Below are 20,371 nucleotides of genomic sequence, written 5' to 3'. Positions count from 1 at the left end.
GTGAAGATTATACTTTTACAAAAATCGAACATATACCAGGTCATAAAGTAAGTCCTAACATATTTAAAATAATCAGTATCGTACTGACTAAGTTCTCTGAACACAGTGAAACTAAATTATGTATCAATTTAAGAATATAATTTAAAAAATTAAAAAATTTGAATTTGAAAGATAAAGAAGTAATAACAGTGAAAATATATATATCAAAACTAGTAGAATGAATGGTACACGTAAGGCTTGTGGGATGCAACTAAATCAGTATTTAAAGGGAAATACACAGTCTTACTCATATTAGCAAGAAAATAGTCGAAAACTAATGAGCTAGTCGCTAAATTAGGAAGAAGTTAGGAACACAGCAATTAAAATAAATCCAAGGAATTAGAAGGAAGGAATTAAAAAAAAATGGTGAATTAATTTTAATAATATGTTTTAGTTAACCCAATATGTATAATATATTATGAAATCAATATAAAAATTGTTATTGAGCTGTTTTACATTCTCCTGGTCAAACTAAGTCTTCAAAGCCTTGTGTGTATCCTGTACTTTTATTAGAGCACATCTCAATTTGGTCTGGCCATGTTTGAATTACTCAGCAGCCACATGTGACTATCGTGCCTTCGCCTCCTGTAAATGTTGAGGAGATTTGTGGTGATAAACAGAACAGTCAGAGCTAACAGCAGTGGGGTTCAGTTATCTGCCAAGTGAATCTAAGAGTGTTTTGTGGTTGGCAGAGGGTGGCTCTTTTTGAAAATCTTATACACCCCCCCCCAACAAACCGACATGCTACAAAACATAGGACAGAAATAAAGATAAATGCTCTACTGACCCACTTTGTCCTTACCTGTTTTAGACATGTTACATATTATGTGTGTGCATATATGTGTATATATATATATGTTCTTTTAATTTTCACAAAAGCCATATGAGTTTGGTACCATTATTATCCCCATTTTACAGATGAGGATATTGAGGCTCAGGGAGGTTAAGAAACTCTAGGGGACAGAGCCGGGGTCCAGACTCAGGCAGTCTGGCCTGGAGCGGGTAGATGAGGCAAATGCATCCCTGTCTTTGCAGCGCATGGGCATTGCTACCCCACCCCTCAGAAGGGCTCCTGAGAGGGTGATCTGAGGTGGCTGAGGCAGCTCTGTTCCCTGGTCCAGGTTCCTGCGTTTCCAGACACAGCATTGTCACTCTGCTGGGTCTCCATGACAGCCTCCTCACTGGTCCTGCCTCACAAAAGGACTTCCCCATCTCCAGTCCTGCCTCAAGAGAGGTCTCTCCAAACTCCAATTCCAGTTCAAATCCACACCCCAACCCCCAGTTGCTTCTTTTATCTTAGGATAAAATTCCAACCCACCATGGCATGACCTGCTTCCTTTCCCAGCCTCTGGGTACGTTGTTCCCTCTGGGGCTAGACCTTCAGAAACTGCCCTCAACGCCTACTGGCCCTGCTCAGGCGGCACCTGTCTCCCCACCCCCAGCAAGTCCTACCCATTCTTTTCCTGGGGCGGGGGTGAGCCTATTCTAAGCCCCTCCCAAACACACACATACACACGTCCTCCAAATGTAAAATACCTCCTAACATTGCCCTCATGTCCAATGCAGAGTGAGTTAAAAAGAAAAATGAGGAAAATAATTACATTGGTGTTAGATCTACTTGTCTGATTTTGAAAATGAGATGAGAGCTTTTAGAAGAAGAGGCTGTTTCTGTGTTGCTTCTTGCTCAACCCCCAGGCACATCCTCCCTGCCTGATTAAAAACGGGGTTACGTGAATGACCGTATGCCCTTTTGGGAGCCTGCCCAAGTGCTGGTTTCCCAAATTTTTGGAGCAGAGAGTAAAAGGGACATGTGCTAGGGGTGTAAAAGGCAACTGTATGTTTTAGCCACGCCTCTTACAGACCTAAATACATGTTGTCTGTTTTAGGAACTCAAACATGCTTAACTTATTCTGGGCTTAAAGCGACCCAAACAAAACTTTCCTTTGTCTCCTGTGGTTGCTCCCTCTCTTTCAAGTCTCTCCACTGCCAGGGCCTGTCAGCCTTCAGGTTGTTCCCAGTCACTGTCCCTCCAGTTCCTTTTCTGGGGTCATTACCACTTTCTGGTAATGGATTTGGGGTTTTACATGACTAGTATGGTTCTTCTGTTCCTGTAGGACAAAGAGGGTTATTGAATACTGCCAGCCCTCCATATCAACCAACTGTGGATCAAAAATATTCAAAACGGAAACTTTCTTGGAAGTTCCGAAAAACAAAACTTGAGTTTGCCACATGCTGGCAACTACATACAGAGCATTTACATTGTGTTAGGTATTATAAGTAATCTAGAGATGATTTAAAGTATACGGGAGGATGTGCATAGGTTATATGCAAATACTGCACCGTTTAATATAAGGGACTTGAGCATCCATGGATATGGTATCCAAGGGGGGCGGTCCTGGAACCAATTCCGTGTGGATACCGAGGGACCACTGCACCAGATTAGTGCATAAACTGCCTATCGAATCCTCCACCTTCCCTTCCCCATTGACCAGCCAGCTGCTCCCTGAGGACTATTGCTAAAGTCCTGTTTGGGGATGTCTCTTCATAATCCCAAACCTTAAGAACCCATATCCTTACCCTTTCTTTTTGGGGTGGGATCTTGGTTATTTTAGAATTTGCACACTCACTTTTCCATCATCTCATACCTGGTGTTTTCCTTTATACTCCTGTTTGGGGGAAGGTCCCCATGTTGGAGCTTGTTTATATTGGGTCCCAGAGTTGCTTTTGTTAACTGTTCATTCTACTGACTTTCACTTTCTCCTATTAAGTATTATTTATTCAGCCTGACTACTTGTATTTCCTTTAGATTAAGAGGGAAATCTCCCATTAAAAAGGTAGCTTCTAGGGCTTCCCTGGTGGCGCAGTGGTTGAGAGTCCTCCTGCCGATGCAGGGGACACGGGTTCATGCCCCGGTCCGGGAAGATCCCACATGCCGCGGAGCGGCTGGGCCCGTGAGCCATGGCCGCTGAGCCTGCGCGTCCAGAGCCTGTGCTCCGCAACGGGAGAGGCCACAACAGTGAGAGGCCCGCGTACCGCAAAAAAAAAAAAAAAAGGTAGCTTCTAGATTTTGCTTTATTTATGGCACTCATGAGGTTGCCACAGACGAGCTCTGCTGTAGCATATTCTGCATGTCTAATTTGCTGTCACGTGGAGGCCCACCGCCAGAGAGCTGTTACGTAAGGTGTTTTGTTAGAGCTTGGAGGGGCCCAAGGAGGACAGGCAGTTTTCTGGGCACTTTCCTCAGTTTATGCCAGTGTCCTGTCTTATTCCCTCTGGCCTCCTCCTCTTTGATGGGTGCCCACACCTCGGCCGGGAAATCATCTCAGTGGATGGTGGAATGGTGGCAGCTGGTGGAGCCTTCTTGCATACTTTGCTTTTTTTTTTCTTTTTTTTCTCCCGTTAGCAGCCTGAATTGGTTATGCAGGCCGGATCTCGGCTGGCTGGGTGCGACAAGAACAGCCCCTGCCGGTCAGTCACCAAGTTCCGTGGCCTCTTCTTCCTCCAGCACTCTTGTCGGCCCCCACCTCGCCGTCCCTGCTCTGGCTCAGCTGCCCCATCACCCCTGGCTGCGGTGGTCACAGCAGCCCCTTGACCACTCCGTCCCGTGGCCTCCTACATCCCAGTGTGAGCTCTCCGCCCCCCTGCTGAAGAACCACTTAAGGCCGCCTCCTCCTCTGGGCCCAGTTGGGAGGGCCTGGTGCCTTCTCTGTCACATCTTCTGCCACTTTCCCCCAGGTCCCCTGCGACCTGGCCTGAGCAGCCCTCTCTGGGCACGTTGACATGCCCCTCCTTCCATGCGGAGTGCCTGCTCGCTCTCCTTTCTGTCTCTGAGGTCTTGCCTATCCCTCAAGGATCCATTTACACATCATGTCCTCAGGGAGGCCTCCTTGATTTCGTCTGATGGAGCTAGTGGTCCCTTGGCCCGGGGAGCTCCAGGTTCCTCTGTTATTTGCCCCTTTTTTTCTTTTTTTTTTTTTTGCGGTACGCGGGCCTCTCACTGTTGTGGCCTCTCCCGTCGCGGAGCACAGGCTCTGGACACGCAGGCTCAGCGGCCATGGCTCACGGGCGCAGCCGCTCCGCGGCATGTGGGATCTTCCCGGACCGGGGCACGAACCCGTGTTCCCTGCATCGGCAGGCGGACTCTCAACCACTGCGCCACCAGGGGAGCCCTCCTCTGTTATTTGGCATTTTGAGTATTTGACTATTTTTTGCTTTCCCAGGCTGGGTTTTTCATTTCAAGAGAAAGCCTGTGTCTTAGTTTTCTTTATATTCCCAGTGCTTGGTGTATGCTTATTAAATGTTTGTTTAAAGGATTATTAGGTGAACAAAGCAAATTATACAACAGTACAGACCAGCCCTCCCCAGCTGGGGCTCTACAAGAGAATTAAGCCCTAATGCGCTAAGGTCACCATTGTATACTATGAATTAACTTCTCTCCTGTGCTTCTGGAGTGATTCTAGTTATATACCATCCTTGGGAGAATTAAGAAAATAGACACTCAGGGACTTCCCTGGCGGTCTAGTGGTTAAGACTTCACCTTCCAGGGCAGTGGGTGAGGGTTTGATCCCTGGTCAGGGAGCTAAGATCCCACATGCCTCGCAGCTGAAAAACCAAAACATAAAACAGAAGTAATATTGTAACAAATTCAATGAAGACTTTAAAAATGGTTCACGTCAAAAAAAAAAACCTTAAAAGAAAATAGACACTCAAATCCTTTTCTGTAGGGCTTAGGCTCCAGTGGACCCAGCCTGAAGAAGGCTAGTGTAGGTAATATGATCCCAAACCTGATAAAATATACATATGCAAAGAGGAAAGGCAGATGGAATATAGACCAGAGGGTTAGCAGTGGATATCACTGCACTGTAGTGTAACAACCGGTGTGTGATTTCAAAATGTTCTTTCTGAAGTTTCTAACTTTGTGATAACAGAGTTGTTGTTGTTGTTGTTTTTTAATGTTTCTTGAGTAATCCAAATCGGAGTTCCTAAACCTGATTGTGCTTTAATATAAGGCAATGGAGAGTTGGAGTTTTGTTTTTAAATATAGCTCCCTGTGCCATGCCATAGCGGACCAGAAATCACCGAGCTGACCCCTCAGCATTGCCCCTGGAGAACCAGGCCTCCACATGAGGATGGCTAGCTGTCAGCCCTCTGACCCTGGGTGTTGCCACTGGACACTTGTAAATGAACGGCTGTGTCCAGCAGGCATGACTCAACGTAAGAGAAAATAGCATAGTCATGGGCACTCATGGAATACTCTCAAAAGCAAATCTAGAGGGGTTTTTTTCTTAATAGCGCAGAGTGAACATACCTTGTGGTTATTTGAATTAAGTCTGATAGAGGAGTCTCAATGCTAATTCTTGCTCGTCAGCTACTGCCTCAACCAGCCCTGGATTTTCTTCCTGAAGTTTGACCTTGCTTGACCTCACAGAATTTTATCCTTATCCTGGGTGCTGAAACCAGTAGACTGGATGAGGAACAGGGTAATTACTTAGTCTCTAAGTATCTCCCATCAAGTTACTTATTAATTACAAAGGGAAAAGGGTAACTTGACAGTAGTTAAACTTGCCTTACAGAACTTTGACCAATTGATTTAACATCACCAGTAATGGGACAAGGCAACATCAGGTGCCTCCTGAGAAAATGCACCGAGACAGACCAGCACCACTTCTGTGATATTCCTGCCGGAAATGTGTAACTTGAATCATGAAGAAACGGACAAATCTCCACTGAGGGACATTCTACAAAACAGTTAGCCTGTACTTTTCAAAAAATGCCAAGGTCATGAAAGATAAAGGAACTGTTTCAGATTAGAGGAGGCAAAAAGATATGACAGCTGAATGCCACATGTGATCCTGTTTTTGCTCTGAGGCCATTATTGGGACTGCTAAAGAAATTTGTGTGAGGTCTTTAAATTAGAAAACAGTATTAAAGTAACAGTCGTTTCCTGATTTTTATCATAATACTGCAGTTGTGTCTGGGAATGTCCTTGTTTTTAGGAAATACTAAAATATTTAGGGGTGAATGTCATTGTGTCCTCAACTTACTTTCAAGTGGTTAAAAAAGTAGTATCGGCTTCCCTGGTGGCGCAGTGGTTGAGAGTCCACCTGCCGATGAAGGGGACACAGGTTCGTGCCCCGGTCCGGGAAGATCCCACATGCCGTGGAGCGGCTGGGCCCGTGAGCCATGGCCGCTGAGCCTGCGCGTCCGGAGCCTGTGCTCCGCAACGGGAGAGGCCGCAACGGTGAGAGGCCCGCGTACCGCAAAAAAAAAAAAAAAAAAGTAGTATGTGCATCATATAATAGAATCACCAAGCAAATGTGGTAACAAGTGGGTAGTCTGGGTGAGGCCACTTCTTTTTTTTTTTTTTTTTTTTTTTTTTGTGGTATGCGGGCCTCTCACTGTTGTGGCCTCTCCCGTTGCGGAGCACAGGCTCCGGACGCGCAGGCTCAGCAGCCATGGCTCACGGGCCCAGCCGCTCCGCGGCACATGGGATCCTCCCAGACCGGGGCACGAACCCGTATCCCCTGCATCGGCAGGCGGACTCTCAACCACTGCGCCACCAGGGAGGCCCGAGGCCACTTCTTTGTAGTTTTCTTGCAATCTCTCTGTAAGTTTGAGATAATGTCTAAAAATAAAGTTTTAAAAACCCAGAAGCCTCCAGGTCATGGTGCTGCGGCCCGTGTAGCATCAGAGGCCAGCGCTCTCAGTGGCTGCCCTTTCCAGGGTTGCTACTGAATCATTTCCAGCAGCACTGAGCTCTCTTCAGAATTGGTTTTGTAGAATACAGGATAGAGACCACTCAGTGTGGTTTCACCTGACAGGAAGGTTCTTTCTCCAACTTCCTGTTGATGTCGCCACCACTGTTGTCCCAGAAGGCGTCACTCCTGCTGGTCATCCCCGGGTATCTGGTCAACCAACTCCAATGCACACATTTGCCTGGTTGAGACTAGACCTCCAGCTGTCCTGTGAAAGAGGCTTCCCAGGCAGAGTGTAACTTCATTATCACCCAACCTGCTTCTTACATGTTAGCAGACATCCTCAGAGAGGTGACTTGGCCACCGTGAAACAGGCAACAGCCAAACAGTTAAGTATTTTCTCCCTCTTTTCTTGAAAAACAAAATAGATCCAGTCTCTCTTTTATTTTAATTGGATTTTTCCTCAGCTTTATTGAGATATAATTGACATATAACGTTGTATGAATTTAAGTTGTACAGCATGTTGACTTGATACACTTGTATGTTGCCAAATGATTACCACCATAGCCTTGGCTAAAACATCCATTACTGCACATAATTATCTTTTTTTTTGTGTGTGGTGAGAACATTTAAGATCTTTTCTCTTAGCAACTTTCAAGTATGCAATACAGTATTATTAACTATAATCACCATGCTGTGCATTAGATCCCCAGAATTTATTCTTATAACTGGGCACTGACACCTCCCCATTTCTCCCACCACCACCCCCACCCCCGGCCCCTGTTAACTACCACTCTCCTCTCTGTTTCTATGAGTTAGGCTTTTTTAGATTCCACAAATAAGTGATGTTTCAGTTGCTCTTTTATTTCCTTGGTGGTGGGTGGGACAATCATCTATCTCCCTTCCTCACCCTTCCTCACCATACACACACAGTGATTCTTGTTTGAAAAAGGATTCCTGTCCCTGTTCTCTGTATGCCGGGTGTGCCCTGGAGACTGTACAAACAACCAATGATTGTGATATCTGGATGCATGGAAGGATCTGGTCTTCATGTCTGCCTCCTGTTAGGATCTTGCTGAGTTTGGGTTAGCTTTTCTGTGGGGATCTGGGTCCAGGCTGCTGACCAGTTCATTCATTTATTCATTGGTTCATTCGTTCAAGTATTTAAGTGCCTTTTACATGCTAGGCACTGTTTTAGGTTCTGAGGTTACAGCAGTGAACAACATTGGCAGTCTAGGAATCTTATGTTTTAGTGGGAAGAGCAGACAGTAGGCAAATATGTACGAGTCGTAATGAGTGTATGAGGTAAAGTAAAGCAGGAAAGTGAATCACAGGGCTTAGGGTGAGAATGCAGTGCTACAGAGGGTGATCAAGGAGGCGACTTTTTTTTTTTTTTTTTTGCGGTACGCGGGCCTCTCACCGTTGTGGCCTCTCCCGTTGCGGAGCACAGGCTCCGGACGCGCAGGCTCAGCGGCCATGGCTCACGGGCCCAGCCGCTCCGCGGCATGTGGAATCTTCCCGGACCGGGGCACGAACCCGTGTCCCCTGCATCGGCAGGCGAACTCTCAACCGCTGCGCCACCGGGGAAGTCCAGGGAGGCGACTTTTGAATAAAAACCAGGATAAAGATGGTGTGGGAGGGAGCCTTCTGGAAGAGGGGCAGAGGGAACCACCAGTGAAGACCCTGAAGTGGAAGTGGGGATGGCCTCCCCACCCCTTGAGGAACAGCAGGAGGCCTGCTAGGCTGAAGCGGAGAGAAGAGGAGAGTGATGAGGGGAGTGCGGGGACCGGGAGAGGGCTCCAGGTTTGACACTGCAACAGTCGATGTCCTGTTAGTATCTTTTGTCACTTCAGTAAAACCTTGGAGAAGTACCATCTGCAGTTGCCGGGCATGTTCTCATTTTGGAAAATGTTTACATACTGTGAGGGCTCAGTTAATTGCCTTTAACAATTTTAAACATATAAAAAGCAGGCGATTGAATGATAGTCATCATGTATTCTCCGCATTGGAGCTATACCAGTTGATTAGAAGTAGATTAAAAAGCATACCTCAGAATCATCTTGCAGTTGCTTGCATCTTGGTAGGTGGTCAAAATTAGTAGAGTGTAGACTACATAGTCGCAGAGCAACACTTTTATTTGCTTTCTCAGAAGACAGGTCCTCATAATTTTGTGCAGTTTGCAGGAGGATCTGAAAATCTTTAGGCTAAAATCTGTTATGGATCACAGCTTTGAGAAGCTTGCTCGAGAGCAAGGTTTCCTAAAGGGCCATACCCACATAACTCGGGGGAGCTTGCTTAAAATGCACATTTGGTGTCCTCACCTGGTCCTGCCAGGTGGGAAATTCTGGGGATGAGGTCTGGGAACCTGCATACGTTACAGCGGCAAGTGGTTCTTGTGCGTGGTCAGGTTGGAGAACCGCAGGCTGAGACGGGTGGAGGCATTGATCGATTAAATTGAACAAATATTAGAAGCTTTGGGGAGATGACTGAGCGTGATCTCAGCATCAGTGCTCTCACCAGCACTTTTGCTGTGGTTTTGACATCATGGGTGAAATCTCACATTCCTAAAATAGAAATGAGACACTGCCTACCCAGCAGAAATTGGAAGGTCCCATAGAGCAGAGGTTTGCACCCTTTGCTGGTGGGCGTGGACTGAGATGGTTAAGGTGATCTGCTTGAGTTGCATGGATCCACGAGTGAAAGCTGTCCTTCCTCCCCCATGCACACCTGTGCACCCGCCTCAGCAGGCTGGTGTGTGAATGCAGGGCTGTGCCTGCCAGTTGGTTCCTGTTCCATTGTACACATGAGAACACGACCACATATCTTGCTGAATCAGGATTTCGTGAGCTTATGCAACCCAAACCAAATCTAGAAAAAGATTGGATACTGAAGGTCAAGTAACGTCAATTTTTAGCCCACAGTCTTTGATTTTCAGTTTTTGCATTGTTTAATTACCTGCAATACTTTAAAAAATACAGCGGTATTGAGATTTTAATATATATAGTGACTTTATCCCAGTGGGTAAAGTCGGGGGCGATTTAGCCCTCCAGGGGATGTTTGGCAAGGTCAGAAGACATTTTTGGTTGTCACAACGGGCAGACAGGGCAAGGACCAGAGATGCTAGCAGCATCTAGTGGGTGGAGGCCAGGGATGCTGTGAAACACCCCACAATGCACAAGACAGCCTCTTTGCCTCCTACAACGAAGAATTACCCAGCCCCAAATGTCAGTAGTGCCGAGGCAGAGAAAGCCTGCAAGCGATCAACTACATGCCTCTTATCTGTGTTATATGTTAGGATTCTAAGTGAGTGTTCCTGTTTAAAACACAAAAAGAGGCTTCCCTGGTGGCGCAGTGGTTGAGAGTCCGCCTGCCGATGCAGGGGACGCGGGTTCGTGCCCCGGTCCGGGAAGATCCCACATGCCGCGGAGCGGCTGGGCCCGTAAGCCATGGCCGCTGAGACTGCGCGTCCGGAGCCTGTGGTCCTCAACGGGAGGGGCCGCAACAGTGAGAGGCCCGCGTACCGCAAAAAACAAAAACAAAAACACCAAAAAAACACAAAAAGAGTTCTATGGCTGAAACTGGTTTGAAATTAGCCACCTAGATTACATGAGGATGCCGGTCAGCTTGGGTGGACAGGGAGCACAGGTCACCAGGACTCTGAGCCCCAGCTAAGGCCCTGGCTGGTGTGCTCTTGAACTTTCCCAACTAGACCATCTTCCCCCCGCCACTTCTCCTTCCTGTTGGCTGGGGGCAGAAGAAAGGTTAGTTTAGAACTTCACCCTGACCCACTGCTTCCCAGCTTCTGGGCCCTAGCCCCGTGGCTTTTGTGGTAGTACCTGTGGGTGGGCTTTGGGGAGGCCACACCGAGTCTGTGTCTGTGCTGGATGTCAGGCACCACACTTGTGAACAGCCTCCTTTCCTGAAGCCCTCCCCACGCCGTTGGAGTTACGTTCCTATTGTCATTTCCCTGGACCTCGGGTTTCTAGAAAGCGGGGACTTAATCCATTTCATCTTGGCATTCCCACAGAGCATGTTGGAGGAACTGATGAAATTAGAAGTCACCCTTTTTTCTGTGTACAGTGGGGGCACCCATGTTACTTTTTTAGGTTAAAGCGATCCAAAATGCATTTTGTTTTAGGAACTGTTGTGCTCCTGTCTTAAATAGTTGAATTTCCGGAGTGTTACGGAACCCAGGCTTGGCACTGTCACAGCAGAGTCACAGATTTTACTTAAGGTTTCCTTTTGTGATTTCCAGCAGTACCTTCTGTGCTTCTTCCTCACCTCTCCAACCCCTAGAAGGCTCTGCCTTTTGTTCTTCCCCTTGGAGATCTAATCTCTTTAGAACAGCCTTAATGGTTCCTTTATCTAAATAGCCCCAGGCCCTTATCTCGGCTGTGGCTGGCCCTACTGCTGATTCAGAGATTCCCTCTCTCCCCTTCTGTTACTGGCAGAATCCTAATTTTGTGTGGAAGCAGCCTGCCCAGTTTGTGAAAAGCTCCTGGCCAGCTTTGAGGCTGGGGGTAGTCACGTGATGCAGGTCTGGCTAACAAGATGGAATTGGAAGCCGGTCAGGGATTTCCGGGGAAGCTTTTCGTTTCCTGATGGAGGTGCCTCCCCTTCCTCTCTGGCTCATCCCTCTTCTCCTTCCTGCTTGGAGTTTGGAGCAGAGGCTAGTGGGACTCGGACAGCTTTGCAGAGCCACTGTGCCTCTTCTGTAAGGAAAACACGCCCGGGGAGTTCCCTGGCGGTCTAGTGGTTAGGACTTCAAGCATCCACTGCAGGGGGTACGGGTTTGATCCCTGGTTACGGGGGGAACTAAGATCCCGCATGCCTCGCGGCATGGCCAAAAAAAAGAAGGAAAAAAAAAAAGACACCCCCAGTTGGCTGAAAGCCTTGGCTGGCACCCAGGTTTCTGTTACGTGCGACCAAGTGCACCCCTGACTGATACTCCAGCTCAGATCCCTCCCCAGGGCTCCACGCTGGCATTTATCAGCCTAATGGCCCACTGGCATTGGGGGCACACGTGGCAAGGGCACACGTCCTCCTTGTGGCCTCCCTGACACTTGAGCTCTCCTCCCGCCTGCCTGCTTGCCACATCTGACCTGCCTCAAGCCCTGTCTGTTCTGTAGCTGGAAGGCCTTCCTGCCCACCTGGCCACAGCATGGGGGCTGGGGCACAGGCTCTGCGTCTCTGGCTCTCCCCCTCCACCACCTCCCTGCTGCCTCCCCGACGACTCTCTTCCACATCTCGTGACCCCCCTGAATAAAATCTTCAAGGGCTTCTCAGGATCGTCCGTGACCTTCTGCCATCATCCATACATTGACCCTGCTGACCTGATGACCGGTCTTAGGTCAGGTTCTCTAGAAGCAGAGCCTGGAACAGGAACTGTGGTCTCAGCTGCTTCCCCAGGGAGCTCTGGAGCTTGAATTGCTCTCCAGGGTCATCCCAGGCCTTTTGTCCCCCTGTCAGTCAATCGTTGGCTGGGGACAGAGGGCAGATCCTCAGAGAAGGGGGCAGCGGTGTGCTGTCAGCAGTCAACACTCACAGCCGAGATGTGGCACCAGCCCTGGGGTGTCCGACGAGACCACGGTATTGCCCTTAGCTCCTGCCTGCGCCCACACCCCAGGCCATACTTTCACAGCTGCACCTGGTCACTCGCTCTCCGGACTCCCCAGGCCTCTGCTTTGCTCGTTCCTGCTGCCCACAGGGTGGGTCTCCCCTCCTCACCCAGCCCCCTCTGCCCCTGCTGTAGCTGGCTGTGTCATCCTTGGCCCTGGGAGATGTTTAATCTCTGCGCACTCCGAAGCCGTCTCGCCCTGAGACAGGCTTTCTGTCTTGTCTCCTGTCCTCCTTTATCAAGTCCAGTTCTTCATCTAAAACATAAAATCCAAGCATGATTTGAGTGACTGTCTTCTCCACTTCCCCGTGGATGACGTGTGACTTGTACCAGTCGAGATTCACAGGAGAGAAGTTAATCACTCTCGGACCTGCCAAGAAAGGCTGGCTGGAGGGATGGGCGTTCTGGCGAGTCCAGCTGCATCCTGGGCATCTTTGTCTAGTTATTTATCATCTCAAGTTCATCACCTCATCATCACTAAACTACAAAAATTGACTTCCAATCCTATTTCTTTCCATAACCGGGACCCAGACTGATCTTTGCCTGCTTCTTTTTGGCGCTAGTCTGCATCATTTCTTTTTTCTTTTTTTTTTTTTTTTTTTTTGCGGTAGGCAGGCCTCTCACTGTTGTGGCCTCTCCCGTTGAGGAGCACAGGCTCCAGACGCGCAGGCTCAGCGGCCATGGCTCACGGGCCCAGCCGCTCCGCGGCATGTGGGATCTTCCCGAACCGGGGCACGGACCCGCGTCCCCTGCATCGGCAGGCGGACTCTCAACCACTGCGCCACCAGGGAAGCCCTTCATCATTTCTTGATCGATCTCTGTCCTTATCCCATCCTCTTCCTCACCAGGATGGGCCTCAGGCGCCCTTTCCACCCGAGCGTCCAGTGTCCTGCCCCGCTGTCCCCGGACAGCCTAGGGTGAGGCTTCCTTCTCTCTCGCTGTGAAGTCCTTCTCAGGACACCTTCCACCTTGAAGGGCATGCTCTCTCGGCTGCCGTGTTAATATCTAAGCTGTACCTGCTTGTCTTCCCAGATTGTCCACTCCCGCTGTGTCGGTTTTTTTTACTGCTTTGTCAGTTTCAGGTTTTTGTTTCTAATAATCTGTGCTTTGGCGTGCCTTTATGATTAAAAAAATAAAGGACCAAGAAAACCTTCACATGCAGGCATACCCACCTAATTCCAATATCTACCCTTCCTGAGTACCCCCAGGTGGAAGGCCGTGGACTTGGACATGGATAGACGTTGGTTGGAAATTTCACCTCCCTACTTGTCTATGTGTGACCTTCGGCAGGTTAAATGCAGATAGCAATTCAAAAACGCAGGTGTTTGGGTTTTTTTTAATATGGATTGATTGATGTGGCTGCATCGGGTCTTAGTTGCGGCACGAGGGATCTTTGTTGTGGCATGCGGGCTTCTCTATAGTTGTGGTGCGAGGGCTCCAGAGCGGGTGGGCTCAGTAGTTGCGGCGTGCAGGCTTAGTTGCCCCGTGGCATGTGGGATCTTAGTTCCCTGACCAGGGATCGAACCTGCATCCCCTGCATTGGAAGGTGTATTCTTAACCACTGGACCACCAAGGAAGTCCCCAAAGAAGGTGTTTTTTGGATTTAATGATATCGTGTGGAGGCTTATTCCTCCCAATAAATATTAATGTCCTACCCTCTCTTGCACCAGTAACTGGCTGTACAGTTAATCTGACAGTTTGTCATGTACTGCTTTGCAGCGTCTGTTGTATTCTTATCTTGGATGGTTAATTCTTTTTTTTTTTTTTTTTTTTTTGCGGTACGCGGGCCTCTCACTGCTGTGGCCTCTTCCGTTGCAGAGCACAGGCTCCGGACGCGCAGGCTCAGCAGCCATGGCTCACGGGCCCAGCCGCTCCACGGCACGTGGGATCCTCCCAGAACGGGGCATGAACCCGTGTCCCCTGCATTGGCAGGCGGACTCTCAACCACTGTGCCACCAGGGAAGCCCCTATGGTTAATTCTTAATTTGAAAATGTTAGTGCCAGTTCTACAAGTGGACTGAAGGCCTGGACCTTGCCTTAGTATTTCTTCATTAGGGCCTTAATAAGAATGATTTCTTCATCAGGTATACAGGCATTTGAGAAGCATCTGTTACAGTTTTACACGTGAGTAGAAATATATAATTTTGAAAGCCAGGCCTTTTCTGCCTAGAAAGGGTTAGTGGAGGCTCTTCCTCTGGCAGTCTGAATGAAAGGAGGGACACATTTATGAGCCTTGGGATCCTAGCACTTAGAAGGAGGTGGTAGGGGACGAGCTGCCCATGAAGGAAATGGAGAAGCAGGGCCAGGAGAGTGCCACGGGACAGATGGTGATGGCTTGCCAACACGTCCTTGGAGGAATGCCTGAAACCAGCATCACCTCTGAAATCTCATAAGAAGCTTGAGTATTTATTCAGTAAATATGTATTAGTTGCCTATTGTGTGCCCCTTACCATCCTAGGCACTGGGAACTCAGTGGTGAGCAAAACAAAGACCCCTGCTTTCATGGAATCTACATTCTGGTGGGGAAGCCAAGAGACAAATGTATATTAAAAAGACAAAAATTATGTGTAACGCGTCTCATGATGCTAAACATTTTAATTGAACTTTTAATTGCAACCCGTCCTCCACCAAACAGCACATTAAAGACAAAAGCAATGAATGGACACAGTGCAGACGGTGCACAGATGAGCAGGACTAGAAATACGTAAACCCCGGGTTCTCCGAGGGAGCATCTTAAGGCCACCCAGCCGTACATCAATTGCACGTGTGTGAAGATGACTCTGCCTGGCCCTCCTTTTGTCGTGTTGAATCCAACTGGTCCCTTCTAAATTGGAAGAAGACATTCCAACCCAAGTAGGAGGATTCAGTGACTTCACGGGGAATCAGATTCTCCCACCTTGAGTGGGGTACCCTAGAACATGATTATAGGTATATATACATAATTTTTACAGACCTGCTTTTTTCTTGCAGTATCTTTCTGTGCCAATAAACGTATGGACCGAATACCTTGAGTGCTTCTCAAACTTGAACGTTCATATGAATCCTGTGATTCAGCAGATGGAGGGGGCAGTGCTGAGACTCTGCATGTCTCATGTGCTCCCAGCTGCCGCTGAGGCTGTGGTCACACATTCCACTTCATGTAGCAAAGGCTTTAACAACTGCAGAGTATGCTAAGTGGTTTGCAGCATAATTTACCGCAAATTTCCCTGTTGCTGCACGTGTTAGATGTTTCAGTAGAGTTTACACTTTGCTCTTTGCTCTTAGAATTGCTGTTAACATTCAGTTTTAGTTTTAATCTTAAATATCATTGGGAAAGTACACTTGATGGGGGGGAGTTTATCTTGTTTGATAACAGACCATAGGCGAGCCATGCACATTCCGTTCCATGTGGGATGTTTCTTAAGGGCCTGCTGTGTGCCAAGCCCTATCCTAGGTGTCAGGATTACAAAGATGAGCAGAGCCCCGGCCCTGCAGCTCAGTCCTCCAGGTGCTTGCAGAAAGGTAGAGGAGACCCAAAATGTACGCAGAACATTTCAGTTCATAGTGGTAAACAGAGATGGGGAAGTGCCCAGGGACGGTTATGGCGTTGACAATGATCTTCGCAGAGAAGGAGAAGGGTTTAAGGATGAAAGGAGACACTTCACCAGGCAGATCGTTGTGGGGAGGATTCCCACCAGGATTCCAGACTGGGCGTGCATCTGTACAAAGGCATGGAGGCAACAATGTGGCACATCCAGGCTTCTAACAGTACTTCTTTGTGACTAGAGTGTCACAGAAAAGTTTGTCACCTGAAGTCATAGCACCTGAGATGAGCTGGGAGCCACTAAGCAGATACATATTTTAGAAAGATGGCTTTGAAGGGACAAAATTGAGACAGGGGAGTCTGGGTAAGGGACCTCCACTAAGAGAATGCCCGTGGGCCCGGGAAGTTCAAGAAGGTATGATTGAGAGGCCCTGGGGACTGATTGGGCCTGGGGCTGCCAGGGAGAAGTCTGGGGCTGACCTGCGAGTTTTGGCTTGGATGACTGAGTGGATGGTACAGCTACCAAGTGATGTGAGAAAAGATTCTGCTTTGTGATTTTCTTTGAGGAGAAGATAGCAGGCAGGTCGTTAGCTAGAAAGGTCTGAGCTGGGTGAGAGGCCTGCACAGGGAGATGGATTTGGGGTCTGATCCCTTGAGGAGGAGGTGAGTAAAAGGCAAGTGGTGAACCTTGTAGTGAATATATGTGAGCGAGGAGGAAATGGTGCTGAGGGTGGGAACCGGGACCCTGGAGTCCTGCACCGTGTGTAGGGGAGTTTCCCATTGCAGAGGTCGGGAGGGAAACGTGGTTCTAAGGCACCCGGCATGGCGCGCAGACCGAGTGGAGGAGCCGCTGGGCCGTCACGGTGGGGAGGAGAGGCCGGTGAAGGAAGCTGGACGTTTAGAAAGGGGTTGGGGAGAGAGAGACTGACAGGGACCTGACTGGGTGAGCGCAGGAGGGCCTTCGGGAGGATGCTGCCTCTCCAGAGATCCCCAGGAAGGGACATGGATAAGACCGAAGACAGGCCCCTGATAGGGCTGGAGCGGAAACCTGTGGCCAGAAATGAGAGTGCCTACAGGATGCAGATGTCTTAACGCCCTGTCAGATAGCTGTATAAAATGCCTGTCACTTCCCTCTCTGTGTAACAGTAGCAACAGCCAGCACTGAGGTAGTGCTTCTTATGTGCAACCACCATTCCCACATGAATCCTGGGAGGTAGGTAATATTGGACCCATTTTCCAGATGAGGAAACTGAGCTACAAGAGTTAGAGCCAGTTGCCCCAGACTTCTCAGGTGGCAGGTGGAGGAGCTGAGCCTAGGGGTCTCTCCTGAGATCCCCTCCAGTGTGATAGGAAAAACAAAACAAAAACACAACTGTCTATTTCTTTTCTTTCGTTTCTCTCTCTCTCTCTTTTTTTTTTTTTTTTTTTTTTTTTGAGCCTTTGAATGACGCGGGCATGTGTTGTGTGGCAGTAGTGGTGAGAAGAGGAAGGAGTCCAGGACTGTAGACCCTCCTTTCACCTCCAGAGCCTCTTCCTGTTTGGTTCCACTTTCCTAAAAGTAGCAGAAGAGAGTCATCTGATGTCCCAGTCCGTATCCAGCAGGAAACCAGAAACCATAGAGAGATGAAAGGCTGCTCCCTCCCTTCGCCTTCCAGTTTTCCACCCAGACGGCACACAGTCACAGTTCCTCCTCAGGAAGCTGGGTGGCACAAGAGAGAGTCTGGGAATGCAGTTTGCAGGCTTGCAGCCTGAGTGGCAGAACAGATGAGAAAGAGGGGTCAGAGTACAGCCCAGAGCCCACAGCGCCGTCCAGCGCGCCAGCCGTGGGCAAGGGTGGGATCCCGGTTCCAGTACCACCGTCTGCTTTGTTCTCGGGAGGTCCACGCGGGTGTGAAGTGTCATTCTGGTCATAAAAACAAGGGCATCATAGAATCTTCCTTTTAATAGATGCCCGGGTCATAGGCAGCCCCCTAGGACCCACCGCTTGGCTGACTGTGCATCTAAGTAACCACAAAGTTGTGGTGATTGAAAACCTTCCAGGGTCTCAGTTGATCTCGCTTCTCCTTTAAGAATTCAGTAGATTCTTCAGCAGAGGTTTACTAGTGAGGCACTTGGCTCAGTTTTTTGAAACTACTCAAAAGGAGTGATGCAAGTCTATGAAAATTCTTGTACTCTAGTGTTACACAGTTAAAACTGCAGTTGAGGGAGAGTGTTTACAGTAGCAAGCAGTCAAATACTTGGATGTCAATTTGATAAAAGATTGTTTTTTCACAGAAAATGGCACAGCACTAATGGGGGAAATGAAGTGAATAATGAGATATAACTTCCTCCTGGCTTCAAGACTAAGTATAGTAAAGACATTATTTCTTGAATTAATATGTAAATATCATAACGCAATCAGTGCCTATATTAGCTGGGATTTAATTAACAGTTGCTTCAACAAGATGGAGGTTTATTTCTCCGTCATGTAAGAGTCCAGAGGCAGGCAGTCTAAGGTGGATTGGCAGCTCTGTCCTTGGGGTGGTCCAGGGACCCGGGCCCCTTCTCTCTTGTTGCTCCTCCATCCCTTGGGTGACATACTGTGTGGTCCAAAGTGGCTCATCAAGCGTCAGTATTTCAGCCAGCAGGAAGGGAGATAAAGAAGAAAAGGGCGTATGCCAAGGAAAGCACCCTGAAAGTTCTCTGGGTCACTTTTGCTTGTGTCCCATTGACTAGAACTTAGTCACAAGGCTGTACTTAGCTCCAAGGGTGGCTGAGAAATGTAGTCTTTATTCTGAGGCCATGTGCCCAGCTAAAAATCCAGAGGAGAGAGGAAGGGGAAAACTGATATGAGGGGAGATGTTTTGATTTCTACTACAATACCCCTTGTAATATTGCTTAAAAATTGAAAATTTGAGAATAAAATTAATTCAAAAGAATAAGTAGGCAAGAATACCAGAGAACATATGTATTTTTTAAAGAAGACCTCTTTTAAAGTTGCCGTTAACATGTTTTTTAATTGCCATGTTTTCTTTTTCTTTTTTCTTAGTGTAACCCTCTTCCTGTTTTTTAATATACCACTTTCTTTTTAAACTTTTATTACAGAAAATTTCAAATAGTTTTGAGAATTGTATAGTGAGCCCCATGTACCCATTGCCCAGATTCTATAGCAGTTTAAAGCGCAACTTGTGTCAGCTATTCCCACAAACGCGTATCCCCTTCCTGGTTTTTTTTGAAGCAGATTTCATTTCTCCTGTTTCATCTGTAAATAGTTCCATAAGTATCTCTACTTGTTAAAGACTCAACAAAAATTAGACTTTTACTTTTGGGATAGTTGTAGAGTCACATGCAGTTGTAAGAAACAACACAGATTACTCACTTTCCCCCCGATGGTAGCATCTTGCAGAACCGTAGAATAGCACACCTGGGATATTGACAGGGGTGCACCTCGAGGTACAGAATATTTCCACCCCCAAAAGGACCCCTGCTCTTGCCCTTCCATAGCCACTGCACCACCCCCTCCCTAACCCCTGATACCTAATCTGTTTACATTTCTGTAATTTTGTCATTTCAAGAATATTATATAAATGGAATCCTGCAACATGTAACCTTTTAGCATTGGCTCAGCATAATTGCCTCGAGATGCATCCAGTTGCGTGTATCAATCGGTCGCTCCTTTTTTTGGCTGAGTAGTATTTCATGGTATGGCTATACCACATCAAAGCTCTTTAGGAAATTCCCTGGCGGTCCAGTGGTTAGGACTTGGCGCTTTCACTGCCGAGGGCCCAGGTTCAGTCCCTGGTCGGGGAACTAAGATCCCGCAAGCTGCGCAGAGAGGCCAGGAAAAAAAAAAAAAGCTCTTTAAAAGTATAATCTGCTGAACTCACTTTCCTCTTTCCCTTCTCCTGCCCTCTCCTCCCTTCACAGCAATGCCAAGCCAGTACAACCGTGTGAAGCTGAAAAGCGATTGCTCGCGGCCCTCCCTGCAATGGTACACCCGTGCTCAGAACAAGATGAGAAGACCCAGCTTGTTGTTAAAAGACATCCTCAAGTAAGCACGAGCCCTCAGGCCGCAAGACACCTCTGATTTGGGTCAACTGGGTAGAACTGGGGGAAAAATTCAGTGAGAGCTCTGAAGATGGCTCTCATCCGCGGTCACACATGTTCAGGGATCATTTAAAGGCACATCTGAGTCAAGGCTCAGAGCACAGGTGCCGTGTGCATCAGGCTGTGCTTGGTGGCAGCACAGCGCCAGCCAGGGAGCCTCCAGGCCCCACAGCTTCCAGTGCACAGCCCTTCCAGCCGCTGCCTAGTGCAAGAGGGCTATCCCCTTTGCCTTCGCTATTTCCAGTGAATCTAAAAATACAGTTAATTAAAGTCCCCTACAGGCATTTGAATAACATTGAATATCAAACACTAAAAAGGATGAGAGGGGTACCAGCCAGGTCACCTGTACATCCTAGTAAGAGACAGAATTGTTTTTTTGTTTTTTTAAATACTTTATTATATTTATTTATT

General features: G+C 48.0%; 1 protein-coding gene across 2 annotated transcripts in view; it reads left to right on the top strand.

Moving 5' to 3' along the window:
- ST3GAL5 (ST3 beta-galactoside alpha-2,3-sialyltransferase 5) overlaps positions 1 to 20,371 on the top strand; it is a gene marked incomplete at both ends in the record, with an annotated part of 46,935 nt that overhangs the window by 3,732 nt on the left and 22,832 nt on the right. For both annotated transcript variants that reach the window (XM_079721372.1, XM_079721371.1), the window contains one exon: positions 19,781 to 19,904. In XM_079721372.1, coding sequence (XP_079577498.1) covers positions 19,781 to 19,904 — 124 coding nt within the window. The remainder of the gene's footprint in view (positions 1 to 19,780; positions 19,905 to 20,371) is intronic.

The sequence above is a fragment of the Hyperoodon ampullatus genome (assembly GCF_949752795.1).
Source record: "Hyperoodon ampullatus genome assembly, chromosome: 15".
Taxonomy (NCBI): domain Eukaryota; kingdom Metazoa; phylum Chordata; class Mammalia; order Artiodactyla; family Ziphiidae; genus Hyperoodon; species Hyperoodon ampullatus.
This window is presented reverse-complemented; position numbering and strand designations above follow the sequence as displayed.